Consider the following 15,106-nt stretch of genomic DNA (forward strand, 5'->3'; position numbering starts at 1 on the left):
AGTGTCCATTGATGGATGAATGGATAAACAAAATGTGATATATACAAACAACAAATTATTATTCTGTCTTAAAAAGGAAGAAAGTTCTGTAATATAACCAGGAAGAATCTTGAGAACATTATGTCAAGTGAGATAAGTCAGTCACAAAAAGACAATTACTGTATGTCTATATACATACAAGTACTGGATGTACTACTAGAGTAGTCAAAAATCATAGAAATAGAAAGTAGAATGGTGCTTGCCAGGGCTTATGGAGAGGGGGGAGTTGGGAGTTATGGTTTTGATGGTATAGACCTGCAGTTTTTCAAGAGGAAGAGTTGTGGAGACAGATGATAGTTATGATTGCCAATTTTATGAATGTATTTAAAGACTTCCCTAGTAGGGCAGTGGATAGGAGCATGCCTGCCAATGCAGAAGACATGGGTTCGATCCCTGGTCCAGGAAGATTCCCTAAGCTGCAGAGCAACTAAACCTGTGCACCACAACTACTGAGCCTACCACACTCAGCTCTCAGGAAAGAGAGCTGCAACTACTGAAGCCCATGCCTAGAGCCAGTGCTCCACAACAGCGGAGGCCACTGCATTGAGAGGCCCGAGCATCACAACAAAGAGTGGCCCCCACTCACCATAACTAGAGAAAGCCCTCGCAAAAGCAACAAAGACCAAGGGCAGCCAAAAATAAATAAATAAAAAGAATAAATTTAATATCACTGAACTGTCACTTAAAATTGTTAAGATGATAAAATATGTATGTATAAATATGTATGCTCTAAAATACAAACAGTGCTTTAAAAAATCAAAGATCTTGGGACTTCCCTGCTGGTCCAGTGGCTAAGACTTCAGGCTCCCAACTCAGGGGCCCCAAGTTCAATCCCTAGTCAGGGAACTAGATCCCACATGCTGCAACTAAGACCTGGTGCAGTCAAATAAAGAAATAAATAAAATAAAAATAAAAAAGAAGTTAAAAAAAAAATCAAAGATCTAAAAAAATGAAAAGATGCAGGGTGTTCATAAGATTGGAAAACTCGGTATTGTTAAGATGTAAATTCTCCCTAATTTGATTCATAGATTTACTAACAAGTTTATTGTAGCTATCCACAAGCTCTTCCGTAATTAATATGAAAAGACAAAAAACTAGAACAGCCAGAATGATTCTGACGGAACAAAGTTTAAGCATTTGCCACTAGCCCGATTTAAGACTTCCTATAAAATCTAGATAGCATGATACTAGTGAAAAATTAGACACAAAAATCAATGAACAGAAATGAGAGCCAGAAATAGACCCACATAAACACTGTCTCTTGAAGATTTTGTTGTTGTTTTTTAACATGACACAAAAGCATTTCAACAGAGAAAGGATCATCTTTACAACAAATGGTGCTGGACCATTATACATCCACAGACATAAGAAATGAACCTCAACACACCCCATATGAAAATTAACTAATGGATCACAGATTTAATGTGAAAACTAAAACCATACAAATTTCAGGGAAAAAAATTTTACTTTGTGCACTTTTGTTTGGGCAAAGAAATTTTAGATGTGATACCAAAAGCAAAACTCATTTAAAAAAATTAAAGTTTAGAAAACAGACTTTATCAAAATGAAAATATTTTGCTGTGAAAGTTGTCATGGAAATGAAAAGACAAACCAGAGACAGGGAGAAAATATTTGGAAATCACTTTTCTTATGAAGGATTTAAATATAGAATAAGAAAGAACTCTTAAAAATCAATGACAAGAGATAGCCAAAAAGCACATGAAAAGATGCTCAACATCACTAATTGTTAGAGAAATGCAAATCAATATTACAATGAGGTATCATCTCACACCAGTCAGAATGGCCAACATCAAAAAAATCCAGAAACACTAGACTCTGGAGAGGGTGTGGGGAAAGGGAGCTCTGTGTTGTTGATGGGAATATAAATTGGTACAGCCATTATGGAGAACAGTATGAAGGTTCCTTAAAAAACTAAAAAGAGAATTACCATATGACACAGATATCCAACTCCTAGGCATATATCTGGAGAAAACTGTAAGTTGAAAAGACACATGTAGCCCAATATTCACTGCAGCATTATTTACAGTAGCCAGGACATGGAAGCAATCTAAATGTCCATCTACAGAGGAATGGATAAGAAGATATGGTATGTACATATTTAGAGAGGGTAACTGCAACCATGAAATTAAAGGACACTTGCTCCTTGGAAGAAAAGCTATGACAAACTTAGACAGTGTATTAAAAAGCAGACACATCACTTTGCTGACAAAGGTCCATATAGTCAAAGCTGTGGTTTTTCCAGGAGTCATGTACAGATGTGAGAGTTGTATCATAAAGAAGGCAGAGTGCCAAAGAATTAATGCTTTCGAACTGTGGTGCTGGAGAAGAATCTTGAGAGTTCCTTGGACAACAAGGAGATCAAACCAGTCAATCCTAAAGGAAATCTATCCCGAATATTTCATTGGAAGGATTGATGCTAAAGCTGAAGCTCCAATACTTTGGCCACCTGATGTGAAGAGCTGACTAACTGGAAAAGATTCTGATGCTGAGAAAGACTGAGTGCAGGAGGAGAAGAGGGCGACAGAGGATGAGATGGTTAGATGGCATCATGGACTCAATGTACATGAGTTTGAGCAAACTCCAGGAGATAGTGAAGGACAGGGAAGCCTGGTGTGCTGCAGTCCACGGTGTAGCAAGGAGTTAAGACACGACTGAGTGACTGAACACACACATGCACAACGGAATATTACTCAGCCATAAAAAAAGAACAAAATAACGCTATTTACAGCAACATGGATGGACCTCGAGATTGCCATGCTGAGTAAAGTAAGTCAGAGAAGGAGAGATATATATCCATTTTATCTGGAATCTTAAAAAAAGGGTACAAATGAGCTTATTTACAAAACAGAAATATTGAAAATCAACTATACTTCAGTAAAAAAAAAAGAACTAAATTAAAAAAAAAACAATTACAAGAAAACAACCCAATCCCTTTTTATTAAAATGACGGAAAGCTCTGAACAGATATTTCACCAAAGATATAAAACGAATAAAACACATATAAAAGATACTCAATAATACTAGTTAGCCATTAGGAAAATGCAACTTAAAACCACAATGAAATACCACCTTACTTCTATTAGAATGGCAAAATGTTTAACAACTTGACAATACCAAGTACTGGTCAGGGTGAGGAACAAGGCCTCTCATTCACTGCAGGTGGGAATGCAAAACTGCAAGCCAGTCTGAAGACAGTCTCTTACAAAGTTAAACAGAATCACCATACAATCCAGCGATCAAGCTCCTACATATTTACTCAACTGATCTGAAAACTCATGTTCACACAAAAACCGACATATGCACGTTGACAGCATTCATAACCACCTAAAACCAGAAGCATCTGGACAGCAAGACATTATAAATACAGTGTGAAACTGGCTTAAAGATAGAAAAGTAGGCCAATGGAACAGAATAATGAGTTGTGAAACCAAACCATTTTTATGGACTCCTGATATACAACAAGGCGGCACTGCAGAGACACAGGCAGAGGTCAATCACTTCAGTGAGACTGGTGCAATTAGACCATATGATGAAAAAAACACATCATGACTCCTACTCACACCAAACATAAATAATTCTACATGTGTTATGAGTCTACCTGTGAAAAGATAAATGTGAACAAAGAATGATGTCTTCATGAACTCTGAATAAGAAAAAAGTTTTTAGGTTGGACACAAAAAGCACTAGTAATAAAAGATATATATAAATTAAGTTAAAATTAGAACAGCTGTTCATCAAAAGACAGCATTAACAAAATGAAAAGGCAAAACAATAAAAAAAAAACCCAGCTTGTAAACAAATACTGAACAACAGTTAATGCAAACTGAAGTGCTTAGAGGGAGGCATGCTGATGCCTGAAACATATTAAGAAATACATCAAAAATAAGATGGGATGAGAGATGCAGAGGGATGGAAAGATGGACAATGTGATACAACAAATACAATAAAAATGTTAAAGGTAAATTCAAGGTGATGAGTATACAAATGTTCACTGTAAAATGCTTTCAATTTTGCCCTGTGTTTGAAAACTGCCATAACAAAATACTGGAGGTGAAAGAAGCACTGCAGGTAAAACATGAATATGGATTTGGTATCAAGTTTGCTTTAAACGTCAATGTGCATGAATCACTGAATCTTGTTAAAACAAAAGTGTGATGTAACAGGACTGAGGTGGGGCCTGAAACTCAGCATTTCTAAGAAGCTTTCAGAATATAAAGAATGCCTTTTAGTGGATAAGAAAAGGCATAAAACATCCACATAAGGTAACAAAATATCCAAAAAACATGCTAGCAGGAAATGCAAAGCAAATCCATACAGAGATACCACCATACCAGAATGGCTCAAATTAAAAAGAAGAACAGCACTTAAAAGTTGACAGAGAATGTGACGCAAGGGAAGACCCAGACACTGCTGATGGTCATCTAACAGGATGGTGTTTAATGAAACAAAGTGCTTAATGAAAAATATAAGCAATAGAGCAGGAGATACACATGTACATGCCATGAACATATACTAAAAATGCAGTCATATCAATAATAATACACATTTTGTAAACATATAAAAAGAACAATATGCATTTTAAAAAATTGTGGGGTGGAGGAGCTGAAAATTGAGTCTGCGGAAACCAGGAAACAGGGACTTCAGGGACCTTCCACGACCTAAGGAGAAAGTTAATTTAACCCTCCCACCTAAGGACCTCCATCCCTCTCCCTACCAAAAAAAATTAAAAAGGAATAAAGAAAAGAAGTGGAAATAAACAAACAAGGACTCACCCAGGATTTCTTGGCTTTTGGCTGCTCCTGGGAAATAAGCAGCCACTCCAGGACCTGCGTTGTCCCAGGTCTCCTGGGCCTCTGCCGGGGTCCTCCAGAGAGAGGCTTCTGGTCAGCAGTCCCTTGACCCAGGATGGATTTCTCACTTTGGAGCTTTCTGCTCACACTGCATGAACTGTCTCGCTCCTGGAGAGGTGGCACCTGTAGACCCAAGAGCAAGCACACATTGAGAGGGCATTTCTAACCCTGGTCTATTGCTGGTGAATGTACTCACCCCGGCTGTGTCGGGGGTTTTGCAGACTGTGGCCAGTGCTGCTGAGAGGACAGAAGTGAGAGGAAGTGGAAATAGGGAACCCAGCACACTGACTATAGCCTCACACCCAGACTCTGCACAGGCCCCCTGGAATCCCAAAAGAGCAGCAACCACCCTGAGATTTAAACAACTTTGGGCAGACACTTAAAAAGAACATGATGCCAGGTGCTAAGGAGTAAATGACCCTGCTTTCTGGGCGTCCCTTGTAGCTCAGCTGGTAAAGAATCCACCTGCAATGTGGGAAGATGCACTGGAGAAGGGATAGGCTACCCACTCCAGTATTCTTGGGCTTCCCTTGTGTCTCAGCTGCTAAAGAAGCCGCTTGCAATGTGGGAGACCTGGGTTCGATCCTTGGGTTGGGAAGATCCCCTGGAGAAGGGGAAAGGCTACCCACTCCAGTATTCTGGCCTGGAGAATTCCATGGACGGTATGTATAGTCCATGGGGTCGCAAAGAGTTGGACACGACTAAGTGAGTTTCACTTTCACTCACTTTAGGTGGGTGGACACTGGAAATAGATCTTGGATGAAACAGTCTGTGTTTTAGTAGAGTTTCTTCTCAATATCTGGATGTCCATGAACAACTCAATTAATCTCTCTCACTGAGTTTTACATTTTGTTGTGAAACATTGACAGTAGGGTGAGATCAGGTTGGCAGTGTAGTCTTTTAATCTCCCAGTAGAAACAAGAGGCCTATCAGAATAGTAAAAGAAGCCAGGGACATCCACAGACAAATGGACCCAGGTGACAGGGCTCCTCACAAACCTCAGAATCTAGCAGATGCAACCTAACTGCATTGCTAGGGGGAGCAGGGGCCACAGGTGCCAATCTCCAAAGTCACCATGAAATGAGCACCCCCAAATAGAGAGCACCTCCTGAATGGAATCTGAACCCTTGAGGCACAGGGCTGCAGGTGACTAAAAAAGATGTTCCCAAAATCACTAAGTGACCTAACAGTGCTGGGGTCGCTGAGAAACGATGAGCAAACAGTCCCTCCTAGGAGGTTGGGTCTTCACTGCGAAATGGAGACCAAATTAATCAGCGGAAGAAGTAAGAAAAAAACATTCAGGCAAAGAGAGGGATGAAGAGAAAAGAGATTCAGAGGATGAGAGGGAAAGGGGAGAAAAGGGAGGGCAGAAAGGCATTAAGCAGTCAGAGGGAAAGGCCCAGATGACGCTCATTCCAGAAGCTGTTTTAACAACAAAATACAAGGTGTAAAAATGGGTGAAACATGTTAGAATACAGGGCATATTGAGCTCTAGGAAACCCAGGACAAGAGGCAGAAAAAAGGCTTCCTGACAAGGCTAAGTGTTGAGTCAGGTCAGGTATGTGTGTGTTTACTTCCAAAAGAATCAATAAGGTGAACTAGAAAATTGGGTTACCTCTGGGGGAGGGAAGGGATAGAGCAGGAGAGATGGAAGCTTGTCTGGATGCAGGCATGCTTCCATCTTTTCACTTTATACACTTTTTTAATTTAAATTGGAGGATAACTGCTTTATAATATTGTGTTGACCTCTGCCATACATCAACATGAATCAGCCACAGGTATACATATGTCCCCTTCCTCCTGAACCCTTTCCCTTCTCACACCCCATTCCACCCCTCTAGGTTGTCACAGAGCACTAAATTGAGCTCTCTGTGTCTACAAAGCAAATTTCCACTTTCTTTCTATATTACATATGGCAATGTATATGTTTCCATGCTATTCTCTCAATTTGTCCTACCCTCTCCTTTCCCCACTGTGTCCACAAGTCTGTTCTCTATGTCTGCATCTCCACTGCTGCCCTGCAAATAACAGGTTCATCAGTACTATCTTTCTAGATTCCATACACATACATTAATATACAATATCTGTCTTTCTCTTTCTGACTTACTTCACTCTGTAAACAGGCTCTAAGTTCATCTACTTCATTAGGACTGACTCGAATGCATTCTTTTTATAGCTGAGTAATATTCCATTGTATATATGTACAGTAATTTCTGTATCCATCCACCTGTAAATGGACATCTAGGTTGCTTCCATATCCTAGCTATTGTAAAAAGTGCTGCAATTAACACCAGGGTACATGTGTCTCTTGGTTTCCTCAGGGTATATGCCCAGTAGTGGGACTGCTGGGTCATATGGTAGTTCTATTCCTAGTTTATCAAGGAATCTCCATAGTGTATCAATTTACATTCCCACCAACAGTGCAAGAGGGTTCCTTTTTAAAAATCTACATCCTCTCCAGCATTTATTGTTTGTAGATATTTTATTGATGGCCATTCTGACCAGTGTGAGGTGATACTTAATTGTAGTTTTGATTTGCATTTCTCATTAGAGTGATGTGAGCATCTTAGCATGTGTTTGTTGGTCATCCATATGTCTTCTTTGGAGGAATGTTTGTTTACATCTTTTGTCCATTTTTTTGATTGGGTTGTTTGTTTTTCTGGTATTGAGCTGAATAAGCTGCTTGTTTGTCTTGGAAATTAATCCTTTGCCAGCTGTTTCATTTGCAAGTATTTTCTCCCATTCTGAGGTTTGCCTTTTAATTTGTTTATTGTTTGCTTTGCTGTGCAAAAGCTTTTAAGTTTAATTAAGTCCCATTTGTTTACCTTTGTTTTTATTTCCACTACTAGTTTTGAATCATGTAAATATTTTACATGATCAAAAGGAGGGAAGGCAATTACTAAAGTAGAAAATAAATGTCAACAAATACATTTGTTTATACAATTGGAAACAAAACTATAAGAGACAATCATATTTCTTCCTGACCTTAACATGTGGTATTTAACTATGTATTCCTTAGATAAAATGAGGTATAAAGATTTACTAAGCTTCATTTAGTACCCTTGTCAGTAGTAACAAATTGTTATTATTTTAAAACCACCTTATGTTCGCTATAGGACATGACAGTTATATCACTGTTATTACGGCCCAAGATATCTAGCACATGACAAAAAGATACAAGAGTAAAATTTTTAACCTTTCTGCACAGCTGGTGGGGATGTAAAATGGAGCAACCTCTTTGGACCCAGCTTGGAAGTTTCTCAAGGTGTTAAACCAAGAATCACTGTATTACCTGGAAATCCCATTCTTAAGTATCCACTCAAGAGAATTAAAAGCCTATGTCCACAGAAATGGTTGCACACAAATGTTTTTAATGGCATGACTCTAACAGTCAAATACCTATCAATGGATGAATGGATAAACCAAATGTGATCTACACATTATTTAGCCATAAGAAGGAATGAAGCCCTGAAGAATGCTACTATATGATGAACTTCTGTACTACACTGTATAGATACCTGACAATTAGCTTTTTTTGACCATAATGCAAATGCCTGATTGTACCGAAAGCTTCTGATTTCTGAGGTACCACTTCGGAGACATCAATCTTGGGTAAGTTCATTTCCAGCCACACAACTAGATAAAGAGCTAGGCTGCCCGCCTTGACAGTCCCTCTAGAAAGTCCTGGGTGACCTGGATGACTGCTCATTTGAGTGAACCCGCTATTCCCTTCCTGTGCCTATAATTCTTAATTATATTTTAAACTCACCAATAAATAATGAACTGGCAAGCCCCAGTGACCCAAATACAGGCAGAACTGCAGGTCCACATTCTTGCTCTTTCTCTGCTGTGTGGCCCCTGTGTGCCACCTACTCCCAGGGTGCTCAGTAATAAATCTTATGTTTCTAAAGATCCCTGATGGTTATCACTGAGATGTATCTTGCAATCACAGTAAGAAGCACAAGGGCAGGTCCAACCACGGCACTGGCTCATTGGGGAAATGTCTGTGGGGGCTGTGACTAGTGAGGCCCAGGTGAGCCCCTGCCCCAGGCATTCCTAGTCACAGCATCATTATTGACAGGCTGAGACCAACACAAAGCCACCTTGAAAACACAGTGCTAAATGAAAGAAGCCAGATACACAAGGCCACACATGTGATATGATTCTATTTATATCAATGACTAGAAAAGGGAAATTCATGAAAACACAAAGTAGACTAAATGGCTGACAAGGGGACAGGGGAAGGAGGGGATGGACAGTGGCTTGTGAATGGGGACAGGGTTTCTTTTGGAAGTAATGATAACGTTCTGGAACTGGACATGGTAATATTTAGACAACTGTGAAAACTAAAAATGAAGGTACACTTTAAAAGGATGAGTTTTCAGCCATAAAAATGAATGCATTTGAGTTAGTTCTAATGAGGTGGATGAACCTAGAACCTATTATACAGAGTGAGATGAGTCAGAAAGAGAAAGATAAATACCGTATTCTAATACATATATACAGAATCTAAAAAAATGGTACTGAAGAATTTACTTAGAGGGCAACAATGGAGAAACAGACATAGAGAATAGACTTATGGACATGGGGAGAGGGGAGGGGAGGGTGAGATGTATGGAAAGAGTAATATGGAAACTTTCATTACCGTATGTAAAATAGATAGCCAATGGGAATTTGCTCTATGGGTCAGGAAACTCAAACAGGGGCTCTGTATCAACCTAGAGGGGTGGGATGGGGAGGGAGATGAGAGGGAGTTTCAAAAAGGAGGGGATATATGTATATCTATGGCTGATTTATGTTGAGGTTTGACAGAAAACAGCAAAATTCTAGAAAGCAATTATCCTCCAATAAAAAATGAATTAATTTAAAAAAAGGTGAGTTTTATGGTATATAAATCATACCCCAATAAAGCTTCTATAAGAGAGCATTTTTTTTAATTCAATGATTTTTAATAAATGGAAGTTTTAATCCAGGTTTGCAGCATTCCTACTGTCTCAAAGATTCCTCTGAAACCAAGGTCATTCTCACCTCTGATCCCAGGCAACCATTGCCTTGCTTCTGTCCACAGATCTGCATTTTCTGGACATTTCATATGACAGGGACCACACTAGATACTGTGCCTGGCTTCTTTCACTCAGCACAATGCTTTAGAAGTTTATTCATGTTACAGACACACCAGCAGTTTGCTCCTTTAATGCTGAATAGTGTTCCATTCTGTCTATACATTCACGACTTAATCCACATTTATAGTTCTGAGTTATTATACAAATCTTTGTGTGAACATGTTTTCCTTTACTGTGGATAAACTCCTAGAAGTAAAATTGCTGCACTGTATAGTAAGTTTATATTTAACTTTATATTTAACCTTTACAAAGTGACTGCACCATTTTATATTCCCACCAGCAGTCTATAGTGGTTCCAATTTCTCTGCATCATTGTCAACACTTTCTGTCTTTTTGGTTACAGCCATTCTAGAGGGTATAAAGTGGAGCTTCATTATGATAATAATTTGTATTTTCCTAATGACTCATGATGTTAAACATCTTTCCAGGTGATGTTAAACATCTTTCTCTATTGCTTTCCATCTATTCATCTTCTCTGGTGATGTGTCTGTTTCAAATCCTTTGCCCATTTTTTTAAACTAGGTTGTCTGTCTTCTTATTGAACTGTAAGCATTCTTCATAAACTCCGGATATATCTATTATTAGGAACATGATTTGCAAATATAATACTATCTCCCAGTCTGTGACTTATCTTTTCACTTTCTAAATAGTGACTTTGAAGTTCAAAACTTTTTATCCTGGTGTTGTCCATTTGTAACTCCAAAAGCACAGTCTATAAAAGAGCTTTCTAAGAACTTTAGCCTCAGAGAAGGGCGTGAATATTTTCCCCTGTGATTTCTTCTAGAAATGTTATAGCTTTTGCTCTTACATTTAAGTCTATGTTCTATTTTGAGTAAATTTTTTGGTATTGGGTGAGGTAAGAGTCACAGCTCATCTTGTGATAACATAAAATACATAATATAAAACTTATGTTCTTAACCACTTTTAAGTGAACAGCCAAGTGCAATGAAGTACACTTATGGTGCTGTGTAACCATTACCAGCATTCACATTCATCTTCAGAACTCTTCACCCTGCAAAACTACATCCTCTGAACTACTTCCCATTCTCTTACCATGGCTCCCTGACAACCATCATGGATCATACCTTCTATGATTCTGACTCCTCTAGGAACTGAAACCATGCCCCATAGGATTAACAGAAAGGATTAAATGACCAACAGAAATTCTCGAGCTTGTTTTACAGAACAGTAGCTAAGGGAACAGCTTGTTAAAAACCCCTCTACTTATAAGCCACTCTCACTGACCAAGTTTGCCTTAATTATCTTTTGATTCCCTAACCGCCCCCTAGGTAACACCTCTGATGTATGTGTCATAGTAATTAGCTCTTAAGATGTTTTCAGAAACCTGGAGTCAGCTTTCGTCCAGTTCAAGGCAGCCAAGACTGGCTAGGACCACTGACTCAAAAAACTGGGCATGCACAAATGTCCAATAAATGAACTTCTGACGTCAGAAGGCCAAAAATTCCACCTCAGACCATGCTAAGTGCTTCTATTTTTGAACATGTATTCCATAAAGAAGCATGTAATTGAGATAGGCCTGCCTATCTTTTCCCAACCTCCAATATCACCTTTCCCTATACCTTCAAGATGATCCTTTGAAGAAGGAAATGGCAACCCACTCCAGTATTTTTGCCTGGAAAATCCCACGAACAGAGGAGCCTGGCAGGCTACAGTCCATGGGGTTGCAAAGTTGGACACAACTTTGCAACTAAACCACCACCACCAGTTCTTTATCCATAAATATCTCAAGTCCCTCGCCCTCAGGGAAGGAGATCTGAGATCTGTTCTCCCATCTCCTCACCTGGCTGGCTCATGAATAAACTCTCTCTGCTACAAACTTCAGCATCCCAGCATTTGGCTCACTGCATGTTAGGTGAACAAACCTGATTCAGTAACAGAACCTCACATAAGTAGAATCTTCTGGTATCTGTCCTTTGGTGACTGGTTTATTTCACTGAAAATAATGTCCTCTATGTTCATCCATATTGTAACATGTGTCAGAATTCATTTCTTTTTAAGGTTGAATATACACATACACACCCCATTGTTTATCCATTCATCTCACAGTGAACAACTGGGTTACTTCCACCCCAAAGAGATTAATCAAAAAAAAATTTTTTTTTGAAAACTCTATAATTTGAATTGGAAGCATCAATATGAACTGTAATTTTTTTGCTTTCCAAAGATCCCTAGGTCTCCTTACTGAAACAGCCTAGAGGTAATGACATTCCAGTATCAACTGAGGTCCCCAAGCACATGCCCTACTAAAAGGTATAGATTCCTGGAGAAAAGCTTGATTCCATATCTGGGACAGGAAATACTCAAAGGAGCAATGAGCATCTTCCTGGGCCCAAAATCAAGGAAGCCAGAAAGCCAGCTAAGACTAACAGTCTTTCAAAAAAGGCTCAGAGTCAAGCTGAAAAGGTTCCCTTTGGCTAAGGCTGGGACAATATAACCCTCTAAAAGAAAACTGCCTGCAACTGATTGAAACTAAACGAATGTATTAAGATGTATGAGTTTCTTAATCATATTTAAATTTAAAAAAAAGAATCTTCCTGTCAATGCAGAGGACAGAGGTTCCATCCCTGGTTCAGGAAGATCCCACATGCCGCAGGGCAGCTAAGCTCGTGTGCCACAGCTGAGCCTATGCTCCACAATGAGAAGCCTAAGCACCACAACTGGAGTAGCCCACACGTGCTGCAACTAGAGAAAGCCCACGTGCAGCAACAAAGACCCGGTGCAGCCAAAAATAAGCAAATAAATAAACAAAAAACAACTCACTGTCATCACCAACGGAGCTAACTAGGGCACCATCCCCTTAGTGAAAACCAGCAATTAAAGGAAAAAAAATTAAGCATGTATCTGCCAAGCCTATCCAAACTGTGTCTCTGGATTACAGAACAGTTTTATTAATGAAGGAATGTTCTTTTTTAGAGAAGGATTGTAAATTTAGAAAACTCCTGCTACTAATACGGAAAGAATGATAAGAGTTAGCAAATCACTACTTTGTAAATATTGTGAAACAACTGGCTGAAGGGAAGGTCATTAAAGGAGGAAAACTATGAGAAAAGGTTGATGGGATACTTTCCAACACCACCACCACACCATCACCCCCTGACCCCACCAATCAATCATTGCATTATCAAGAGCGAGTCAACCAGACAACATGCTTCCTGAGGTGACAAAACAAGGCGTCAACAAGAATCCTTGCCCAAAAACATTAATAAAAGAATCTAAAAGTCTTTAAAGCTAAATTTCAGTTTACCAGAATTGTTGGTGACAGAAAATACGTTAAAGTGACCACAAGAAATCAGAGATAAACCTAAAATGAAGGACATTCTATGGGACAAATGGCTCAGCATCTTTAAAATGTCAATGGGGGGAGAAAAGAATGAATGATGGGTTACTCTGGATTAAAAGAGACTTAAAGTGGGTAATAGTAAGAAATGTATACCTTGTTTGGATTTTGATTCGAAACACTGCCAACATTAAAAAGAGAAATGGGAATCTGAACAAAGAGCAGGTATTATATGACACCAGGGAATTACTTTGTTAGGTGAAATAGTAGTATGATAATTACTTAAGAAAACATAGGTTTTTTAATGCCTAGTGAAGTACATACAGATGAAATAACTGAATCTGCTTCAAAGTATTTCAGAGTATTTTGGAGTAAGGTACCCTCATCCCACATCTTAAATTTTTCCTTTGAAGATATTTTTAAGAACAAATGACCAGCCCACAAGAAAAGCTTTCAGAAAACACAATAACATGAACAAGAATCAACAACAGAAAACCTCGAGGCCAATAGACAGTGCAACTGATGGATGCTATTTATAAATCAAATATTATATTTGAAGACATAAATGTAAGCTTCATGACTTGGCAAGGGTTTGGACAAATGACTTAGCAAGCACATTTGAAAAAGAACTAAAAAGAACTTACAGGAATGAAAAAAGCACATTAACCAAAATCTGTTTAATAGCAAGTTAGGATAAACTGGGCTTCCCTGGGGGCTCAGCCAGTGAAGAATTTGCCTGCAATGCAGGAGACCTGGATTCAATCCCTGGGTTGGGAAGATCCCCTAGAGAAGGGAATGGCTACCCACTATGGAGAATTCCATGGACAGAGGAGCCTGGCATGCTATGGTTCATTGGGGTTGCAAAGAGTCGGACACTAACTAAGCAACTAACACTAGGATGAATTAGTAAATGAAAAGACAAACTGAAAGAAATTCTCTACAAGTCGTGTGGAGAGACAGGTGGGCAAGTGAAAAGTAGGTGACACACAGACCTAGAAAGTCTATCATAAGCTGCACTAGAGTCTAAAACAGCAGAGCAGATTAAAAAATGAGGGAAAGGCGAGGCACAGCTTTCCAACAGTAGGTAGGTATCTAATGAGTGTAAAAGAATAATGAAATTAAACTCACTTGTCAACTAGTACAAAAACTCACACAAGAGGAGATGGGCTGCTGCTGGGGCTTCCTGGGCACTATGGGGCTGCTGGGCTTAGGCCAAGGTGGGACACAGCCCTCGGAGATAGCAGCACAGATGTGCTTCTGCCAGGATCTTAGTTCCCCAACAAGGGGGACACTGTGCCCTCTGAAGTGGAAGCGCCAAGTCTCTAAGAGCTTATCTTAATTTAGATATCATGTTCTGGATGCTGGAAGTCCAAGTTCAAGGTGACAGAAGATTTGGATTCTCCTGAGGCCCCCCTCCTTGGCTTGTTAAAGTCATTATCTCCTCATTGTGTCCTCATGTAGCCTTCTCTCTGTATATGCACACCACTGATAGCCTTTTCATTTTTGATGGTTTCCTGTGCTACGCAGAAGCTTTTTAGTTTGATGTATTAACTGTGGTGTTGGAGAAGGCTTTTGAGAGTCCTTTGGACTGGGAAATAGATGGGGAAACAGTGGAAACAGTGTCAGACTTTATTTTTTGGGCTCCAGAATCACTGCTGATGGTGACTGCAGCCATGAAATTAAAAGATGCTTACTCCTTGGAAGGAAGGTTATGGCCAACCTAGATAGCATATTTAAAAGCAGAGACATTACTTTGCCAACAAAAGTCCATCTAG

At 39.3% G+C, this 15,106-nt stretch overlaps 1 protein-coding gene across 8 annotated transcripts in view; it reads right to left on the minus strand.

The window, feature by feature from the left end:
* Window positions 1-15,106, minus strand: part of LOC145527081 (uncharacterized) — a 39,531-nt gene that overhangs the window by 19,588 nt on the left and 4,837 nt on the right. For all 8 annotated transcript variants that reach the window (XR_014069456.1, XR_014069457.1, XR_014069458.1 and 5 more), the window contains one exon: window positions 4,833-5,033. Coding sequence is in view for 5 of the 8 variants with exons in the window: in XM_081544495.1 (XP_081400621.1) it covers window positions 4,833-5,033 (201 nt within the window). In the remaining 3 variants the exon portion in view is untranslated. The remainder of the gene's footprint in view (window positions 1-4,832; window positions 5,034-15,106) is intronic.

This window comes from Giraffa tippelskirchi, chromosome 11, assembly GCF_054371585.1.
Source record: "Giraffa tippelskirchi isolate mGirTip1 chromosome 11, T2T-mGirTip1v1.2.pri, whole genome shotgun sequence".
In the NCBI taxonomy this organism is placed as follows: Eukaryota; Metazoa; Chordata; class Mammalia; order Artiodactyla; family Giraffidae; genus Giraffa; species Giraffa tippelskirchi.